This window comes from Ammodytes marinus, assembly GCF_949987685.1.
Source record: "Ammodytes marinus genome assembly, chromosome: 18".
NCBI lineage: Eukaryota > Metazoa > Chordata > Actinopteri > Uranoscopiformes > Ammodytidae > Ammodytes > Ammodytes marinus.
Window position 1 is genome coordinate 13,093,417 of NC_137222.1, and position 20,334 is coordinate 13,113,750.

Consider the following 20,334-nt stretch of genomic DNA (forward strand, 5'->3'; position numbering starts at 1 on the left):
CTTGTCCTGTCTTGCACCTGTCCTATTGTAAACTCCACTGTACCAAATCAAATTCCATACATGTTCACATGTCATGGCAAATAAAGTCTTCTGAATCTGAATCTGAATACACTCTGCAAAATGAAGCGCGGGGGTTTGGATTGAGCAACGGACCTTATGATCAGCTAGATTATACGCCGTTCCTTTTATTTGGTGACTTTTACGGGACATCAGGCCGCCGTGATTAATGTTAAACACACGTCCTTCAACTGCTAACATGGTCGCATGTTTAGAACGTAGGCTATGGAACGTCAAACGCCCCCCTGTTCCGCAACAACAAGCTGGAGCATTTAAACAGAGAGGCGGAACTGATTGTGTCGGGAATCTTACTACCCCCCGAGGTAGTAAAATTCCCGGAACAATCTCTCGCACCTTTCTTCCCTCGTTCCGCAACGGTCGCATTTAAACAGCAGGGCGGAGGGCCGAAATTCCGGCATATTCCCGGCTTTCACTGGCTGTGTAAAAGGGGCTACTGTGAGGGAGCAAGAGTGACAGGGAGAAAGAATGGGGACAATACACCACCTGCCTGCCAGAGCGGATTAGAAGGGCCAGATGATAGGTCAGGGAGAAGCAAAGTTGTTCACCCCCCGCCAGATGTGCTCTTGCGCTGGCCTATAGCCGATTAATTATCTCACTGTTCATGACTCCAGGGTTGGTGTCCAGGCAATTACATTACACCACACTTCAGGAGTAAACTGATCTGGGGAGCTTTTTCTGATAAATATTGTGTGTGTGAGTGCGAGGAAGAGGGGAGGAGCCTCTTTACACACTGGTGGCATCCATAATGACAAAGCGATAATTCACATCGTGCTCCAGCATCCATCATCACTACGTTTCTGTGTGTCCCTGAGTGCGTTTTTCTCTGTGCCTGAAGTCGAGCAAATCGCAGTAATTTTTTTTTGTTTGTTTGTTGTTGTTTCCAGAAATGAGAAGTGGAAGACATATATAACACTTTTGTTTTAAAAAAGCACCACACACTCACACACCCTGGTGACATTGCTGCCTCATTTGCTCGAGCCTCTATCAATTCCTGGTTATAGCCAATGGCAATAAAGGAAGTGGTCCCACACTGTCACAGAAACAGTTGGCACGGAAACAGCACATTACACCATCGTCCAATCCCCCTCCCATTCCTTTGTCGTCATTGCTCCCCTCCCTTCCTCTGCTCTCCTCTCCAGCACCCTCCTCCTTCCTCTCTCCCTATCTTGTATGTTTTTTCAGTCATCAATGAAATCACAATCAATCCTGCTGCTGGCCCATCAGCAGGCATATAAAACCTACAGAAAACACATCTACTCAGGGTCTTACCTCTATTCTACCTCAGCAAAGCTTAAATTTCTCAATGGCCAATGTATATTTCATCATCGTAGCATAAAATAAAGATACACTGGATGCTGTAGCTACCCCATCAAAGCCTGTTTTTTCTCTCTCTCGCTCACTCTCTCTCTCTCTGTTACTCTCATGATTTAATCCTGACCATTTCCCCCTTTCTCTCTCTCTATCCCTGCTGGCTCCTCCCTCCGTTTTCTGTCCTGCACTCCCTCGCTCTGCCTCTCTCTGTCTCTGACACACTCAAGCACACGCACACACATATATACACGCCCTCCACCCCCATCGCTGCAGTGTCTCAACTGCCTTGGAGCAAACAAGAGAGGATATAGAACACAGACGTTATCAAGAGAGAGAAAGAGAGAGAGAGAGAGATGTACGTGTGTCCCTGTGAATATGAGGAAGACATGAAGATGAAGCAGCAGGACTAAAGGTGGATTTCACAAAGCCTTTCTCTCCCTGCAAGGGGCTTGTCTGCAGTATCCTTTTGTAAATGGATGCTGGCTTGTGAACACGGTAAGCCTGAATACTCTCAAGCAGACACAGCTGTGTTTTTTAATTTTTAATTTATTTTATAAGCACTGCAAGGCTGGCCTGCTTTATACACAGGGGAGTAGCCCGATGGTTTTTCATTGTAGCCATTCTGAGGATGAGTGCAAGTGTTTTCCTGATTAAAAGAGGGACGGTGATGTTCAGAGATGGCACCAAGGCAGGCAGCCTGTCCAGTCCCCTCCTCCACCCTACTAGCTGTGTGCCAACAGACGCTGCTATCTTATGCTACTGCAATTTGACTCATCATCTCCCTAGAGCATCCTCGATTCATATAGACTGCTGTTAACTGAGTGCTTAGTTCATGTAAATACCGTATGTAGGACAAGAGAAGGATGCTTCATAGATGTGTGTGTGTGTGTTAGCTCGAAGGTTTCAGTGCTCTGGCCAGGCCAAAAGCTCTGAAATGTACAGAGGATAAATGAGTTAGTAAAAGCAGCATCACACACCATCAGGTGCTCAGTACTTACAACTGGCTGTAGGAGACAGTTGAATGTGAATTTGCAGTGGGAGGTGTGTGAATCCCGCTGAGCTTTGCTCTGCAGGCACTGTGGATAAGCGGGTAAATTGTGGCCTGACAGCGGCACAGGGACGTTGTGGGATTTGCCCAGGGAGTTTGCTGTCAGCTGTTCTATGGAGCAGAAATGTTACATTGTCGTTCATGAATAATATCAAACTGTTGTTTTATTTTAATTTGTGTCCCGTTGTTTGTATTTTTGAATTTGAATCTTAAGAGAGAGAGAGAGAGAGAGAGAGAGAGAGAGAGAGATATTGCAGAGCATTTTTGTCTCTCAAAGGCAAGACGATTTGTGACATCATTTTTCAATTTTTTTAAAAGAGCGTTACTGTATTATTATGAATTTTTCTATGAGGGTGGAGATTGGTTATTTAGCATCAGGAGAGCATGTGTATTTGTGTGTATTGTATGTGTATTTTTGCTTGAGAGAGAGAGAGAGAGAGAGAGATGCGAGAACCAGTGTAGGGAGGGGTCGAGGGGCTGGGGGGGTTTAACAGTAGGGAGGCAGATGGGGCAGAGGGGCGGAGGTTGATGCAGCAGAGAAGAAAGAGTGAGAGAGAGAGAGAGAGAGAGAAAGAAAAAAGGAGAGAGAAGATTTGGAACTAATTGGACAAAAAAGAGGGGAGAAAGACCATGATAATTTTACGGTGGTGGAAAGACGCGCGTTTCAGAGCATGTGACACAGAAAGAATGCTGGATGTGTCTGTAACAGTTCCACCGGTAGCAGCTCTGTGATTCAAGGCAAAGATGGTGGATAAATTCCACTGTGCGTATGCCTTTATCTCCCGAGAAATACTGATACCAAAATGGACCAGGAATATCAGATTGATAGTTTTGCTGAACCTCTGTAATGTTGCCCGATTGTGGTTTGTGAGAAAATGCAAAAACTGGATAGGCATATTGATTGCTGTCATGGTGGAATGCTGACAGATTGGATCAGCCTTTATGTGGCACTTACTCAACAAAATGTTTTACATTCAGCCTTTTTAAAGGATACAAACCCCATTTTTATGCATTTATTACGATCCAGTTCCACATTTCAGATAACCTTTGCTGATAATTCAAATAAATTAATATCCATTTGTGTTTGGATTTCCTTAAAAGTTCAAAGAGTCTAAGTGATTTAAGGTGGTAACCAAAATCTGCAGATATTTAATTCTTCATGATGCCAGCTCAAGAGAAGGTGCATGACATGTTGCTACCATGTCATTTGTTGGGAAAAACAAACGGTGGCCTATATCACAGCCAGAACTGGAAACACGACAATTGGTGTTTTGAATGCAAACAACATTTTGCAGCCGAGACGGCGTCCCATTGTCTATGTTTAGCATTCACAATTTTGAGTGTCTTTGATGCTCCTGTCCAGTTGTGATCTTGTTCTCAGCTCAGTATCAACCTTATCATCCCCTTCAAAGCTGCACTATCTGGTTTATCTTTTCATTCAGACATTCAGTAAAAATGTTCAGTTCTTCTAGCAACATGCCAAAAAACGGTCAGAGGTCACCGACAGCCTTGGTTTTAAAATGATGGAAGACAAGGTCCAGTGCGAAATATAAAGGTTAATCACACGCTTACATAATGGGCCTTCACAAAGTGTCACACACAAACATGCACGTGCACACACTGAGAAATGTCATCACACCTTTATACACACTGTTTGAACATGATATTGTAAGAAAAATAATTGTTCTGATTTGGTGGTTTTGTTAAGACAAACAGAACAAACATCAAGATGAAATCTTATATCAGTGGAGTTTATACAGCATCAACATATAATGTTTTTGTTCTCTTTTTGGCTAGATGGCAGTATACGGTGTGCTGCCACTCAAGTGACCTTCATGCATACAAAAGCGAGAGCAATAGTGTGACAAAACCTATGCTGAGTTGAACTCCTTCCACCTCTTTTGTTACTTGCTACAGTCACTCTACTGGGTGACATAATGCCAGGGGACAGCACGGACGGACTTTGTTTTAAAGTGACAGTGGCTGTTGAGGTAGCAGCTCTTGCAGTAGGGAGCCCAATGTCACCGTCCAGTGCACTGTTAACCATCTTTAACCTTGTAGGTGAGCATACTTCCGACTTGGACAATTACACTCAGCTTTATTACAGTTGAGTCCCATGAGGCCAAACGTTGTTGCCCTCGGCAGCCAAATTAATAAAATGATTAATCTGAGATGTCATTTCTTTCCTTGAGAGGGATTAACAACATGCATCCTTGTCATTACATTTAGGAGCTGTGAGAATGATCATGGATCTTGATGAAATAGCCTTTATAAACCATGGAGGAAATATGTGTCGGTAAAGTTCAAGTTGCTCAGTTGCTGTGTCACTCTGTGTGTGTTCAGACAGGGCATTGCTCCGATTCGGCTGGCTCAGCATTTGTGTTTGTTTTGGGTATTTAATCCTGGCCAGGTACTGGGGCAAAGTGTCATCTCTACACAAACGGCTGCGAGACACAGTTTATTTCAGACAGGTGCTGATGTAGAGAGGACTAATGAATTACTTAACAGTAGGGCAGCATCAGTGAGGAATGGCTGCCAGTTGAATTGAACAGAATCTTAGGGCGTGGCTCTGCAAATGATTTAGGATTAGGTTGCCTATAAATTACCTTTTTACATAAAATAACATTTGTCAAATCCAACTCAGCGCCCCACCCACACACGTCTCTCTCTCTTTCTCTCTCTTTGCCCTATTTTCTAATCTTTGCTGGTAGTCGCACACAGGGGCCTGTCTGTTTTCCTGTGGCCTGCTAGTGAGGGCCTTATTTCCAGCACTCAAATCTGAGAGGGCAGAGCAGAGGGGATTAACAGAGCAACTTTGTGTTCCATTGCACACACATAACCGCGGCCATATGACAACAAGGACGTGTACGACATAAGAGGGATGATGAGGGAGTGTATGGCCTTCTACACACCAGTGGTGAGGGATGTTGGTCTGCAAGGAGTGTCCATGTGTGTGTGTGTGTGTGTGTGTGTGTGTGTTTATGAGTGTGTGTGTGTGTGTGTGAGGGGGGGGGGGTGCATGAGCACATATATGTCTACATGCATAGCATTCTAGGATATTAATAAAGGCTTTCAGGAAACAAGCCCAAATTAAAGTTTATTGCACAACAATTAGTTTGTTTTGATGAGGGCGTGCAGGTTTGTTTTTCCATGGAAACACCTGAAAGTGGAATGAAGCTGGTGGTGTACGTCAGTGACCTCTACAGTCCTTTTTACCAAAAAAATGTTTCAATAAATCACGAGATAGGCTAGAGTTAGAGTGTGTGCAGTGGTTTTGTGACACATTTTGATTTCCTACATTTAATACACAGTTTATTTGTATTTCCCTGTTTGAACAGGTGGCATTTTCTCCTATCTCCCTTCCCCACACATTCATCATGTAAACACAATAAATACAGTTAAACTGTGTGGGCATTGTTGGCTGGCATCTGTTTGGGGGGGTCGTTAATATAGCAAGATTATATATAATTGAATTCAAATACAGCATTGGCTTTTTTGGAATATTATTTCATCATGGTGTAAATCTTGTAAAGTCTCTGCAAGGGCTACCACCTGTCCCAGTAGCATTTATTTCATAGTGCCATTCGGGTGGGCTAACATTGTTGCAAGTGCTGCAGAATGAGATATTTTTCTTTTTACTGTTCTAGTTATCAGATCACTAACTGCAGATAATGACTGGGGGTTGTCGAAGCCTGAGAGTCTGTTACCCACAATTTCCTTCTGTTGCAGAAGCATTTATCTTATCTGTCATGACCCAATTGAATATTACGTGTCTGAATGCAGATTAGAATGCTCACAGTGCTAACCTGAATTGTTTCGATTGTCTGGAAACGTCTACATGCACCATCAGCAACTTATAACGGACAGATAACCAACGGCTACATGTCTACTCCGTTTTACCACACACACACACACACACACACACACACACACACACACACACACACACACACACACACACACACACACACACACACACACACACACACACACACACACACACACACACACACACACACACACACACACACACACACACACACACACACACACGGGACTCTAGTGTCCACCTTGTGCCATCTTATCCCCTCACATCAGACAGCCTTCCCATAGCTCAGCCTGTGCACAAACATGCCATTGTCTGTCATCGCCGGCTGGCCTTGTGACTCAGTGTGACCCGCTGGATTGGAGAAGGGGGAACACAGCCATTGAGATCAGGAACGTTAGGCAGAGCATTATCACGAAAACGCATCTAGCATACAGAGACCTCACCCCCACAACATCCCCACCCTCTAAACAGCCCACTATTTTGGGGGAGAACACTGCCCATCATTGTTTTCCATAATGAATGAGCAGTGTCCTCAGATGTGTACAGTATACTAGCATCTTTCTCTGCGTTCAGGATGGCACGTCAGGAAGTGATAACATGAAACGTTGAGCAAACAATTGTGAGAGCAAATTTAAGTGGTTACGATGAATCTTATATTCATGTAACCATTTTTAACAAAGACGATTCAGTATACTGTATCTGTTTGCCTGTGTCAGATTTAGCTTTAACTCCCAGATGATTTTTGACACATTCATAATGAAAAGATAGACATGCATGTTACAACTGTACAATTGATTTGTGTTTCGCTCTAAGCTGCATTATTCAATTTTTTGTCACTCAACAAGCAACTAAAAGCTGCCCTCAGCTACAAAGCGACCACCATATAACTGGCGTATTAAATCGTTATGGCTAATGTGTAAGCAGACAGTTGTCTAGTATCATATCCAGCAGACATGGAGCAGCATTAGCACTCATTTTGGAGTTGTGCTTCTGGCCTTCCGTTGAACATTAATCTAATACAAACATTTTTTTTTAGTTCAGTATTGGTCCCTTAACATTGTTTGTCTGTCTACCATATTATATATATATAATGCCTGGGCTTAATCCTTCTATTTTATTTAAAAACAAAAGGCTGCCTTATGTTGATGAGTGCAGATGCAACTTAATCAGCGAACAATTTGCTAAAAGTGGCTCAAGTGTTATGTAGAGCAGTTCATATTTCTCTACGATTTCAACCACTTTTATATTAAAGAGAGTAATTTGATTCATATCAAATGTATTAATACAGATTTATGTTTTTTTGTCATTAAGGCACTCAGATCTTGGAAGATCTCAGTTCTACTCCAAGCACACAAACAAAAACCTTCAAATGGTGTTGGATATAATGACAATATGGATCTTAATTGGGAAATAAATCCTGCATTATCCATTAGACATAATAATGTCACCTCTAATATGATTTTGAAGTGAAGGTGCTATCTGACAATCAAGGCTTTCAGACACCTTCCCCCAGGAGTCAAAATTAAGATTCTTTAAATGTGTATCCACTTCATAGATGTGGTTTAGTAGGTATCTTTGTTCTTCTTCTGTTTTCATTCTATATTCCTATAGTCCAGAACAGATGACATACAATGAGACAGATTTTAGTGTTGGATTCTGGACTGAATTAATGTAGGAAAATCAAATCTTGATGCAACTCTTTAAGAGATGAAAAGGTAGCGATGCAAACTGGTGAACGGTGTTGAAGATGAGTCTGTCTGCGACCTATATCTCATATGATTCTGAAGAATGATAGACTGGTAACAACGCTCTGAGTCATCACGCAGGCACAGGCCTTCAAAGAAAGTTTAATTTATATCGTTCCAATGAGATTTCCACAGAAATGCATGCATTTTGGTCATAAATAGCAACAATACAGTATCACATAGCACCACAAAGGCATCACATGAAACATCGTTTTTACAGGGTCTGTGCTTGGAACTAGTGGTAGGGGGAAATTGATCTATAATTCCATGTAGAGGCTAGAAGTATGAAATTGACTGTCTGCCCTTTGCCCTGGATTCCACAATGTTACAGGCTTAATACTGTATAGAGGCAGTAAATCTATGAATTGCACTAAAAAAACAACTACGAGTGCAGTTCCCTACTGATCAACTACCTATACTATGCAACTTCCCATGTGTCCTTTGGCAATACAGAAATCTCTATAAATATGATCTTCTATGCTGGGTTTCTGCCTTGCATGTACTGCTTCCCTTCACATGCAATGCAATACTGATAACACTAAAAAGTCAACTATCCTATTTTTTAGCCAATCTCTATTTCCTTATCTGGCCTTTGAAAGTGGAACAAATTATCCACCCTCCATCCTAATTTACTAATCGCTTCAATGTGCCATTTCCCATTTGTTCTAATAAAAGTAAGTATTCTGTGGTAAAAAAAAATCTATATATATATTAGGGGTAGGCCTATTGTATTTAAACAGCCCTTTTTGTTTATTTATGGTTCCCCAATGTGGTGTGGTGAAAAGATGTTGACAGACTTCCATTTAATTTATAAACCCCTATGTTACAGTACAGTACTTGCTGCTGTAGGGGAATTCCTGTAAATCCTCCTGGAGGCTGTGAGGCAGTAGCCCTAAATGGATTTCATTTAAAGGATAAATAAGAGCACACAAACCAAACCTTAACAATGGGTAATATAACTGTCTGTATTGCTCCTAGCTTATTTGACACTGGTGCTGTTTGTAAAATATTTTTTTATTATTCCAGACTAAATGATTCGATCCCCCTTAGAGGAATACTTCAACATTTTGAATTTTTTGCGATTTTGCCTCACTCACTGGCTCAATATAAGGCGACAGAAACCTTCCCGTTAACTATGTGCACAGATTTTATTGAAGTTAGGGGCATAGGTAGCTCATCCGGTTTAGCTTAGCTCCATTGCCGGAAGCCAAGGAGAGCAATAACGTGACTCTGCTGGCTTCGCCTTAAATAAGAATTGAAAGTTTCTAACAATCTATCCGTTTTGTGATAGTTTTTTGTGTCCTCGGTCGGAGCTGTAATCCTTGAAAAAGTAAATACACTTCACTTGCATTAGCCAGCTTTCCATTCTTTATTATTTAGTATAGACAGTAGTATTGACAAAGACGACCAATGAAAATATATTGCGTCACCATTTTATACGGTATACTTAAAGGAGAAGTAAGCAAAATGGTTCTTTTAGCTTACTTCCTGTCAGCGCCTGCAGTAAGGTCCCTTTGTCACCACATACCACACCACAGCGGTCTTCAAGCAACGGATTTCCAAAGTAGTCGGGAGGAGCTGGGGTGGAGCATAGTCTGAATCTTGTGTTTACAAAACAAAACCAACAAATGTTACTATATAAAATATAGGCATAGCCCACCCCCTGTGCAGATAAACACACCGCCACACATTCTAGTGAGGCAGAAGTGATCATTGAGAGGGATTATTTTGTGTGACTCTTTGTGTGACTTTTTTTATTAAAATGTTGCATAGTGTACCTTTAATGTCTGATACAATAACCCTGTGATACACCATGTCAAGTTTAGTTGTATTGACAAAGTGTCACACAGTGTTGATTAAACTTTATAGTAAATTTGGAAGCTTTACTTTGTTTATTATAGTGATGTCCTACAGTACATCAGAAACAACTATATGAAACAGTCCCTGGCATCTCAGGCCAACATTATTTGAGTCATGTGTAGCCCATCAACCACAAAGATGATCTGGTCCACAGTATTTTGCTCTGTATAGCAAAGATTGGAATCGCATGTCTTCTAAAATTTAATGTTTCTTTAGAATGAAAAGTTACATCTGAGATTTTCTTCAAATTAAAAACTTGTTTTTTTATCAGTTCATGCAAGTTGTAGCATGTGTTTGCACCTAATTAAGGCTTCATTTGTTGATTCAGTAATCAGTCACAAATCAATAAGGAATACTTTCTTTTAAATATACTAATTTAGAAATTAATCTAATGGGAATGTGTGGTTATAGTGGTTTCAATTAAAGGCAAGAAGATGTCTGCTCTTGATTAAATATTTTAAAAACGCCGATTACAGCCTCAAGACTCTGATTGCTTTGTCAATTTAAATATACCAATGTTCAACTATTCAGCCCAACACAAGTTATTTGTTTTTAAAATAAACTTAACTCTGCTCTTCCCAAAAGGAGTGCAGTGTTTTTGTTTACTGATATTCTGATAGTGTGTGTTTCAACTGTCAACAGTGTCACTACCAGTTTAGTTTAAACTTTGCATGACTTCGAAAGAAATGCTAACATCAATGGAAACGTCATTGAGCCTTCAGCAGGTGTGTACTGCCAATGTTAACGTCAACACAAATCCCAACAATCCACACACCTGTGAATGTCATCCTGACCTCAACCTACATGTTCAACAGCCTTGTTCATGCATGCCCATCCAGTTCAATGCATTTCTATCATGTGGTTCTATTTAAACATGAATAACAATAGTTATGATGATACCCTATCCAGCCTGTTTTCCCCTGGTACATCTCAAATCCCAGGCCTGTGTAGAGAAAGTGCCAACCATCATGTCCATCCGAAAGGGGATTATTCAGCCCCAGCAGCCGTTCGGCAGATTGTCCTTTATATATGTCTTCATTTGGGAATTAAAGCTTTCCATTTATTCCTTTTTGTCCCTCTATCATCAACTGCTGGTCAAATTCTCTCTTTGGACCACCTGTAAAACTGTTAAGCTCTGTCCATTGAACTGAAGGCAACAGTAGTTGTAGGAGAGCATGCCAATTGATCACCTCAGATTTTCTCACTAATGCATTGCTTACTCACCGCCTCTGTGGCATCACATACATTAATAACGTCTGTCCTGCCGTGCCTCTTGGCTCGCTCGGAGGCCTTCACTTCTCGGCCGAAAAAACTGTCTGTCCCAGGAATCTCACAAGGTCAATTTTTTTTTTATCTGCTGATTTCTATGCATCTCTTAGTCTTTCACGACACAGTTTGTATTTCCTCTATAGTTAGAGATTTTATGCTACTTTGAAAACAAATACTACAAATTTGTATGGGGAAACATGTTCATAAATATCAGACACGACCCAAATGTTTGATCAAAATTTTACTCTAACTGCTTAATCTTGACACAATCACAGGAGGACTTAATACGGAACTGGAGATTAGCTACTGTTTCCCTCCCGAGGTTTTCGGATATTATTGTTAAAACCACTCTGTTAGATTCCTGACACTGTATATGGACATGGACCAGGCAGTCTTAAGTCTTTCGGTAACCTTTTTGTCAGGCAGCCAGGGGAGTGCTATAGTCAGAAGCAGGAAGCAAACTTCTAGCCACTAACAGCTGCCTTTGGATGAGAAAGCATGAACGCTGTGCAGCTGATCGTGAGGCATGTGAGCTGTTTTGTTGTTCTGTGTGTGCATGTACTGTATGTGTGTTTTGCTGGAGGGACTGGGACCGCTGGAATGCTTCTTTATGTAATGCCAACACCCATTAGTAAGACAGAGATAACACTGTGCTTTTTATTAGTATTTATATAACAGTCAGTACTACACAATGCAAGGCCTGTTGTGAAAATGTATGAGCCATGGTAAAATGTTATTGTGCAGTCATTGAAGAGTCACATTTCCTTAGTCAAGGTTAAATTGGCATAGCAAATTACTTTCTTTATAATCCCAGTGAATGTAACAACAGTTCCCAGATTGTTTTTCAAGAGTCCCTTGCCTGCTTGGCTAAGATGCATGAGGTATTTGTGTGGCTTTAGTTAACTATGATATAAGTGAATACTGGTTTAAAAGGTTCATAAATGAGAGCAATGTTTACTGGTCCACTGTTTTAGACAAAATATATACAGTACGGCTGACAGATTTTGTGAAGTGCAATATTCTTCCTGCTGCCTGTACACAGCAGGTTCGTCCTCATCGAACCATTTCATCCGATCCTTTTTGAAATGCAAGACTGCTGACCAAAGCAGGAACACACACCTGCACGCCCTCATTCATTAACCATTGCAAGCTGACTAAAAGCTCCCCTGTGCCTTTCACCTTTCTTTTAATATCACAGACTTTTGCTTTTCAATCTTGAAAAATAATACAATTTCTATACAAGCGGGACTTTCCTACATTTTCGGTCTTATCACACATGATTACACTTCGTCAGAGCATAACCTACATTCATATAAGGGATGGGTATACTCATGTACCCAACTACTCGGTGTTGATAAAAATTCTCTGAGACAGATAACAGGCAGTCTTGCCTTAATCATTTGCTAGCCCCATTAGCACACGCCTTTGTGGTGATAGCAGAGCGCACATTTGTCTGCTAATAGCAAAGTTAAGTTGATAATTGCTTTCATTTAGTGTAAAGTAAAGGATTTCGCAAGCTGATGCTGTTTGTTGAGCTGGAGTAGAAGCCGCCATCATGGCCGAACAGCCACGAGAACGGGAAATATATGTAATGAAATCGCAGCTTAATGGACAGATTTCTCTGATGGACAGATTTCTCAATGGATGTGAATATTATCATCACAATTCATAACTGGGATTTGATAACCACTGTCCTTCTGAAACGCAGTGCTCATGAGCGGCCTCATCGCAGACTATTTATTAACTTATTGGTTCTGCTTGTGTTTCCAGTCGGACACGGACCCCCGGTATGTTTTTTTTTAAAATTCCAAGTAATCGATTTCTCAATCATAGGGTAATGAGAGTACTCGAATACTGAAAATGCCCATCCCTAATTCATATGTGGTTAATTAATTTAAATCACGTGTCAAAATAGCACAGTGAGAATGATGTAACCACACATAATGGATTCAAAATGTTTATGTAGCTATTTAAAAAAAAATCCTAACAGGTACAATTGAATGTTATATATGCTTAACAATGCCTACTGTACTGGAAAACTCTGTATTGTAACCATGTACCTGGTGAGTTGCTCACTGAGACTGCACACAGACGAGGGTTTAGCGGCCAATCTTTTCCTCTTTCTGTGGTTGTTTGAATATAATGGGATTATACCTGAAAATTGACTTCCTGAACACCTTCATACTTCATTTTGTCAGGTATCCACACTGTTAAATACAATATTACTTGTATGTCAGTGATTCTTGAGAAGTGGGACAAAACAGGGTGCAATGTTGAAAAAATACAAACCCTATGTTTAGGCAAATTAAATTACATGTATGTTTCCAACATATACTAAGCTACTGAGCTACACTTTGATACAACCTCCCAGCTTTTATCTTTTTTATGAAAATGGGCAAATGTATTTTCCCTCAATTTATGCTAGACCCATGAGAAGAATTGTGATCACAAGTATTCACCAAGACTGACAGAGTGAAAATGTATATGACTATAGATATTTTATGTCGATTTTCCTCAATGTTCTTCAGTTGAACTGTGAAATTGAATGTTTACTTGAAAATGAACAGGAATCAAGATGTGTTTCAAAACACAATCTCATGTTAGGTGACTGGTTAGATTTTCACATATGACCAACCATTCCTCAACAACTATGAAACATCATTATGTATTGTTATCATACTAATATAAATCTGACGGAGTTGACACATATCTGACGGAGTTGACAATTATATCTGACAGAGTTGACAAATATATCTTATGAATTTGATATATCAGACAGTGGTGACAAAAACCCAGATAACCATACGTAGAATAATCAATAACAGTCATTTTATAACAGCATGTTATTAGTTGAGCGTTAATTCAAGATTCACATTACAGTATTTCAATCAGACATGCTCTAAAAGACCAAGACTCAGACCAAATCGCCTCATTTTGTACATCATCCTGTACTTTTTTAAGAACCATCCATGACAAAAGAAGATTGTGAGAGTTTCCATAAATACAGTATTAGAAAAACTAAACCCTATTTCTGTATTTAATATAATTTTAATAACTTGAAAACCACCCAAATATGATGCCTTCACATTGAATGTCAACTCCTTCATTGGCCTGTCACCACCGTCAGACAGGAAATCTGACGGAGTTGACATCTGACAGTGTTGACATGTTTAACGTTTCTTAAACAAAACAAATGGAATTAATCTAGTTAGCCATTTGTTTTTTCTGTTGATGATTGGTGCTAGTATGAACTACTTCAGGAATATAGAATTATCGAAACATTTCAAATAAATTCTTCAGAAATTGTAAGTCGGTGTTGACATATCATGGTTGTGACGCATGACTTTCAAGACTTGGAATGTAAAATATTCCAAAACTACAACACTTATCAGAGCCTGTCTGACTCTAATGTACTCTGCAGAGGTAGAATATGACAAGAGGTCCTTCATAGTGACAGCTGCCCCTTATTTTGGCTGATTTTCTTACATTTTAATGGATTGTCTGACCGTGGTGACAAAAAGTGTCCCACCACTTTGAAACCATATAAAACATGAATGTGTTGAAGAAAAATTGTTTTTATTGATATGAGAGATTATTTAGTGTTGCTTATGATGAAAAAAAAACACTTTTTAATAATTAAAGTACATTTTTAATAGGTTTTATTGCATATGAAAAATTGAAACCCTCTCTGTGGACACACTATTTTGGACGTCGTGAGAAGATAACAAGTGTCATGTATTTGACAAAATAATGATACAATTAAATTTAAGGGGATAATTGTGCTCCAGACATTATATTCTTAATTCCTAATAACATTTACAATTTTAAATATTAAAGTTACAGTATAGTTACAGTACAGTTACATATGGAAGACGGCCTTTTGTCCCGGTTCTCAAGAATCACTGATGTATTTGATCACCAATGTGAGATATCTGTGAGTGTATTGAGACTGTCCTGGCTCAATATCTAGGTACCTTAAAATGTATATTTCTGAACTCAGAAGTTTTTTTCTCGGAAAAAACACTGAGCCTTTGTTGTAGTAAAATCACTCAATCTAAGTCGACTGACCCCATTTTTCATAGCATTTTTGCAGACTTGGCAGGATGGCGAGTGTAAGGACCTTTTTACAATAGAAACACACTGTGACTATACTCCTCTCTAAGAAAGGCAGTGATTGTAATTATCTGTAACATTGTAAATTAATAATGGGAGGCAGGCCCCTGTGCGAGTGGTGGAGGGAGAGCTGATGGTGCCTTGTGCAGCGGGAGCTGAGAGGGAAAGGCAGGAGAGTGACCAGTCTCAGTTTCATCTTGGCTATCGCATTACCTCAGCCCTCATGATACATGGAGATGTTGGCCTCTCTCTGGGGCCCCCAAGGCTCTGACTCTACTGACTTACTCTTAAAGTGACATGCCTTTAATTCAAAGCACAGCTGACTGTGTAATAACTGTGTAATAAAGGTATCCTTGTAAAACTCTTTTTACATTTTTTGGAAGATGGTTTGACATACAGTATATGAGGATAGGTATGAGTTATCATAGGAGCTTAGCCAGGAAATGTCTAGTAGAGATGACAACACTGCAGAAAACTTGTTTTCAAGCTTTAGGCGCATTCTTAACACATTTTTCTTAATTTTTTGTTATTTTTTTTACAGAAGTCTTAGCCTTTCATCATCCTGTGTTATCATGATCTAGTTATCAGGGTGCAGGAAATGTCAGCATTTGTCTTCTATATGCAGTGTAATATCATTACTTTTCATAAATGTTATTAATATGGAATTAATGCGATAATAATATACACTTTTTTGTGCCTGACTTTACCACTTGCTTAGCAATTATCTGAAGTGGTGTATCTTCAAAAAGATTAGAAATGCAAGGGCTGCATATTAATGAAATAGCAACTTGAAAAAACCTCACGCAGCCTTAATGTGTTTCATACGGCTCTTGATATCAGTGATGTGCATTAACAGGTTCGGCTGGCTATGCCATTTTGAGAGAATTGTCAGGTGCCTGGAGCCAGGAAACTGTTTGTGTTGTGATGCTTTGTTATGGCTTTGTTCTGCTCTGTTTGTCCTCTCAGTCATTGAAGACTGGACCTCGCTCACTGAGCTCTGAGAAATGTTCCTCCCCCCTTTATCTGTCTCCCCATGTGACAGGTCTGCAGAATATAGTTTCGCGAACAAAACTAGGCCACAGTATGATTTCACATTTGTTACTCAGCCAATAGCATGCAGTCTGATTCAATGTGCATCTATTTATCACAGACCCACATGCATTCAAGCTAAAAAAAAAAAATCATAATTTTTTTTGCAAAACATTTCATATCATATATTATAAGACTGTATATTATTTGAATCCATGTCCCACCCGAAAAATTATTAGAATGCAGTATTTGTTTTAGTAAAGTAAAAGAACAGCAGCTAAAATAGCCGCAGCAGAATGAAACCAAATATCTCCATTCATATTTTTCTTTTCTTTTTTCCGATCACTGTGTAGAATCTCAAGGATAACAATAAAGATATCAGGGCGAGGAGAGGGGGCTTTACAGCAGTATGGGAAAAAATTTAAAAGCACCTGCTGGTTTGAGCCTGTTATTTTCCACTGTGACAGTAAAAAAGAAAAATCACTTGATGTTGTTTTGCCGAGCAGCTCTGAGAGTATGGCAGACAAAGAGGACAGTCAGATCCCCTGTGTTGCAGTATGAATAGTTTTTGGTTGCAAGGAAACACATTTGACGTGTTAATCAGCTTCCTTTAAAATGGTGGAGTTTGTTTTTCTCTGCTTGATTCTATGTGAGTGTTTGACCTTGACTGTGTATATAATGAGTGTATGTGTGTGTGCAGTGGTGTTAAATGGGTAGGCGTGGTCAGCTCAGATCTACTTTGGCTTAGAGTCTATGGTAACACAGGACAGCAGACTGAGAGATTTGGGCTTTGATTGTTAGGAGCAGAAATGTGAAGAGGCACTGTATACAGAAAGTAGCATGTGTGCATTGCATTATACATGTGACTGTATATGCTGGCAGTACAAGTAAGTCAGTTTACATTTGATGACCAAATTAGATTTTTATTTTGTTTCCTTTGTTTTTATTAAAATAATAGTTGAGTGGTCTTTAAAATCGGATTTGTTTCTTTCGATGATTGAAATAAGAAGACTGATGTCACTGTTGTGCCAGTGTTTTAAATTGTGGAGCTACAGCAAAGAGGCTATTAAACTAGCTTAGCATAAAAAGTGTAAGGAGAGGCAAACATCTAGACTGACTCTGTCCAAAGTTCAAAAATAGGTTAATCAGCTTCTCGAAAGCTCAACAACTGAGACAACATGTTTGTTTAATATTTACAGCAATGAGTCTATTCAACGTTAAGCACTTCTGTGCAGATTGCCTCTGTCCATTCTGCTGGTGGCTTGTTTCAGTCAATGAGCACAGGTTTTGGTTTGGTCTCTATACATGCAGCCTAAAATCGCACATACTTTAACATATATGTTTTTGTTGTGATTAAACAAACATGATATATAGCTTTGGAGATAGGGTGTTCAACATATCTTTAATCTTTGGAACACGCAAGACTAGCTAGCTTTGATGTTAAGCTAAGATGCATACCTCCTGGCTCCAGCTCCACACCTAAGACACAGATATAAGAGAGATATCAAATATTCCAAGAGAAAGCAATTATGCTTATTCCCATACATATTGAACAGTTGAAAACAAATATAATGTTTCTGTCAATTATGTGATGGAAAGTGATGAAACTGCAGCATATAAGCAAGTCTTAACATGTTATTCATGTTTCTCCCTTGTCTTTTGTGTTTGCAGAAGCCTTCAGTTGCGGGGGAGATATCACACAACAGAAGAAGCATCAAAGATTTTTTTCACGAAGATCAAACAAAACAGGCCAAACACTGAGCTGAAGAGTTGCAGAAACCCAAAAAAGGCAATGCACCACAAGAGCCATGTGGGATGAGAGTGAGGGAGTTTTGCTTTTCACATGCATCAAACCCAAGCACTTTATCTACTGACATACGCCAAACTTTCTCAAGCCCACGTTCAGAGTTCTTCCTCAAGGGGAGCCCCTGCTATGAACCCCAGCTCCCTTGACTTCGGCAGGCAGTTCAACCTCAGTGCCAGGCGCTGTGGGGGCATCCCACAAGTCTTGGTTCTGCCAACACAGTACTCACAGACTACCCCTTAACTAAAATAATGAAATACTCCTGAGTCATTTCTCTGTGTGGTGGCTCTTCTGTCTAGTGTTAAATTGGTCTGTTGTAAAGTTTTGTCTGCCTTCTCTCAAGCCAGTTCCTACCTTTAGTCCAAACCCTCCACAAAGTGGCCGCCAGCTCCTTTTCTGACACCACTTCATTGTAATTTGCTTTCCCATCAAGCAGCAGCACGAGTTCCTTTGTGAACACCACGTGGTGGAGGACCATGGGATGCCGTCAGAGCTCGGAGGAGAAGGAAGCGGCTCGGCGCTCAAGGCGAATCGATCGCCACCTGCGCTCAGAGAGCCAGCGGCAGCGGCGTGAGATCAAGCTCCTGTTGCTGGGCACCAGCAACTCGGGCAAGAGCACCATTGTCAAACAGATGAAGATCATCCACAGCGGAGGCTTTAACCTGGATGCCTGCAAGGAGTACAAGCCCCTCATCCTGTACAATGCCATTGACTCGCTCACCCGCATCATCCGTGCCCTCACCACCCTCAAGATCGACTTTCACAATGCTGATCGCGCCTACGACGCTGTGCAGCTCTTTGCCCTCACAGGGCCAGCGGAGAGCAAGGGGGAGATCACTACAGAGCTGCAGGGTGTCATGAAACGTCTGTGGGCCGACTCAGGGGTCCAGGAGTGCTTTCAGAGATCCAATGAGTACCACTTAGAGGACAACACTGCCTACTACCTGAATGACCTGGACCGCATCTCTGCAGCCGAGTTCATTCCTACAGTAGAGGACATTCTGCGGTCCCGAGACATGACCACCGGCATTGTGGAGAACAAGTTCACCTTCAAGGAGCTCACCTTTAAGATGGTAGATGTGGGTGGACAGCGTTCAGAGAGAAAGAAGTGGATTCACTGCTTCGAGGGCGTGACTGCAATCATTTTCTGCGTTGAGCTAAGTGGCTATGACCTCAAACTCTACGAGGACAACCAGACGGTAAGAAAAACATGCTTTAAGGACCCAAATTCTTCTTTCACAGTAAATGCATGAATTGGGCAGAAATACATGCTTGCACCCAGCAGCCCCTCACCCTAACACAGTAGTTTGAATGAGGCAGATATCTACCCATTAAGCACAAATTATACAAATACTCTCCTATGAGGTTTTTACACCATTTGTGAGACCTTCATTTCTATGCATTGTATAAGAACATTTAAGAGGCAGGAATATCAGTCTCATGGAGATACGGATACTACTTGACTGATAATCTTACTTACTGCAATGGTTTTAAATACGAATCATTTTGTTATCTTGATCATAGTCCTTGCAATTAATTTGAATTATTTACTGTCAAGTGCACAAGTACATTAAGAGATATTATATTACAAGTCTTGTTTTATGATTACTTACAATAAACACAATTGCACTTCCAATTAACACGAAAAGCGCGATCAGGATTGTCACAATAACTAATTAATCAGTGACACAAGTAAGTGAAGACATATTTATTTCACATTATTAGCATAACAGTTGTTTTTCATATAATGAACAAAGGCAAAATGCTGTGAGGTGTCCATACTACCAAATTAGTAATATTTGTATAAAATGGTTTTAACTGGTCTGAGAAACAAAGAGTACAACAAGCCTGTTCTGCAGTGTCATTTTATCTCTGTAAATCCCTGTCTTCAATACCAGTGTGCTGTGGTTACTTGTTTGTTGTTGCTGTCATATGCATTCTTTTTTTACGATAATGGCTATTTGAAATGAATAATTTCAACAACTCCATTTTTGGTGTTGTTTGAGGCTACTTATATTTACATTTAACACAACCATTTTTTTTAACTAAAGAAACACTTTGAACATTGAATTTCAGTAGCAACAGTTAAAGGCCTACTTCACCGGTTGGAATATGAAGGTGTATTGAACTCGGAGATCCTATGTAGTATAAATGTGCAAAAAAAATTGAAATCGGATCATCTTAGCCTGAGAAAAGGCAGAAAGAGTGTTTTATGGTCTCACTGTCTAACCCTACAGTTTCCTTCTTG

General features: G+C 40.2%; 1 protein-coding gene across 1 annotated transcript in view; it reads left to right on the top strand.

Moving 5' to 3' along the window:
* Positions 1-1,761: 1,761 nt before the first annotated feature.
* Positions 1,762-20,334, top strand: part of gnaz (guanine nucleotide binding protein (G protein), alpha z polypeptide) — a gene marked incomplete at its 3' end in the record, with an annotated part of 30,981 nt that continues 12,408 nt past the window's right edge. The window contains exons 1-2 of the mRNA XM_080046826.1: positions 1,762-1,884; positions 17,954-19,285. Coding sequence (XP_079902952.1) covers positions 18,563-19,285 — 723 coding nt within the window. The 5' untranslated portion in view covers positions 1,762-1,884; positions 17,954-18,562. The remainder of the gene's footprint in view (positions 1,885-17,953; positions 19,286-20,334) is intronic.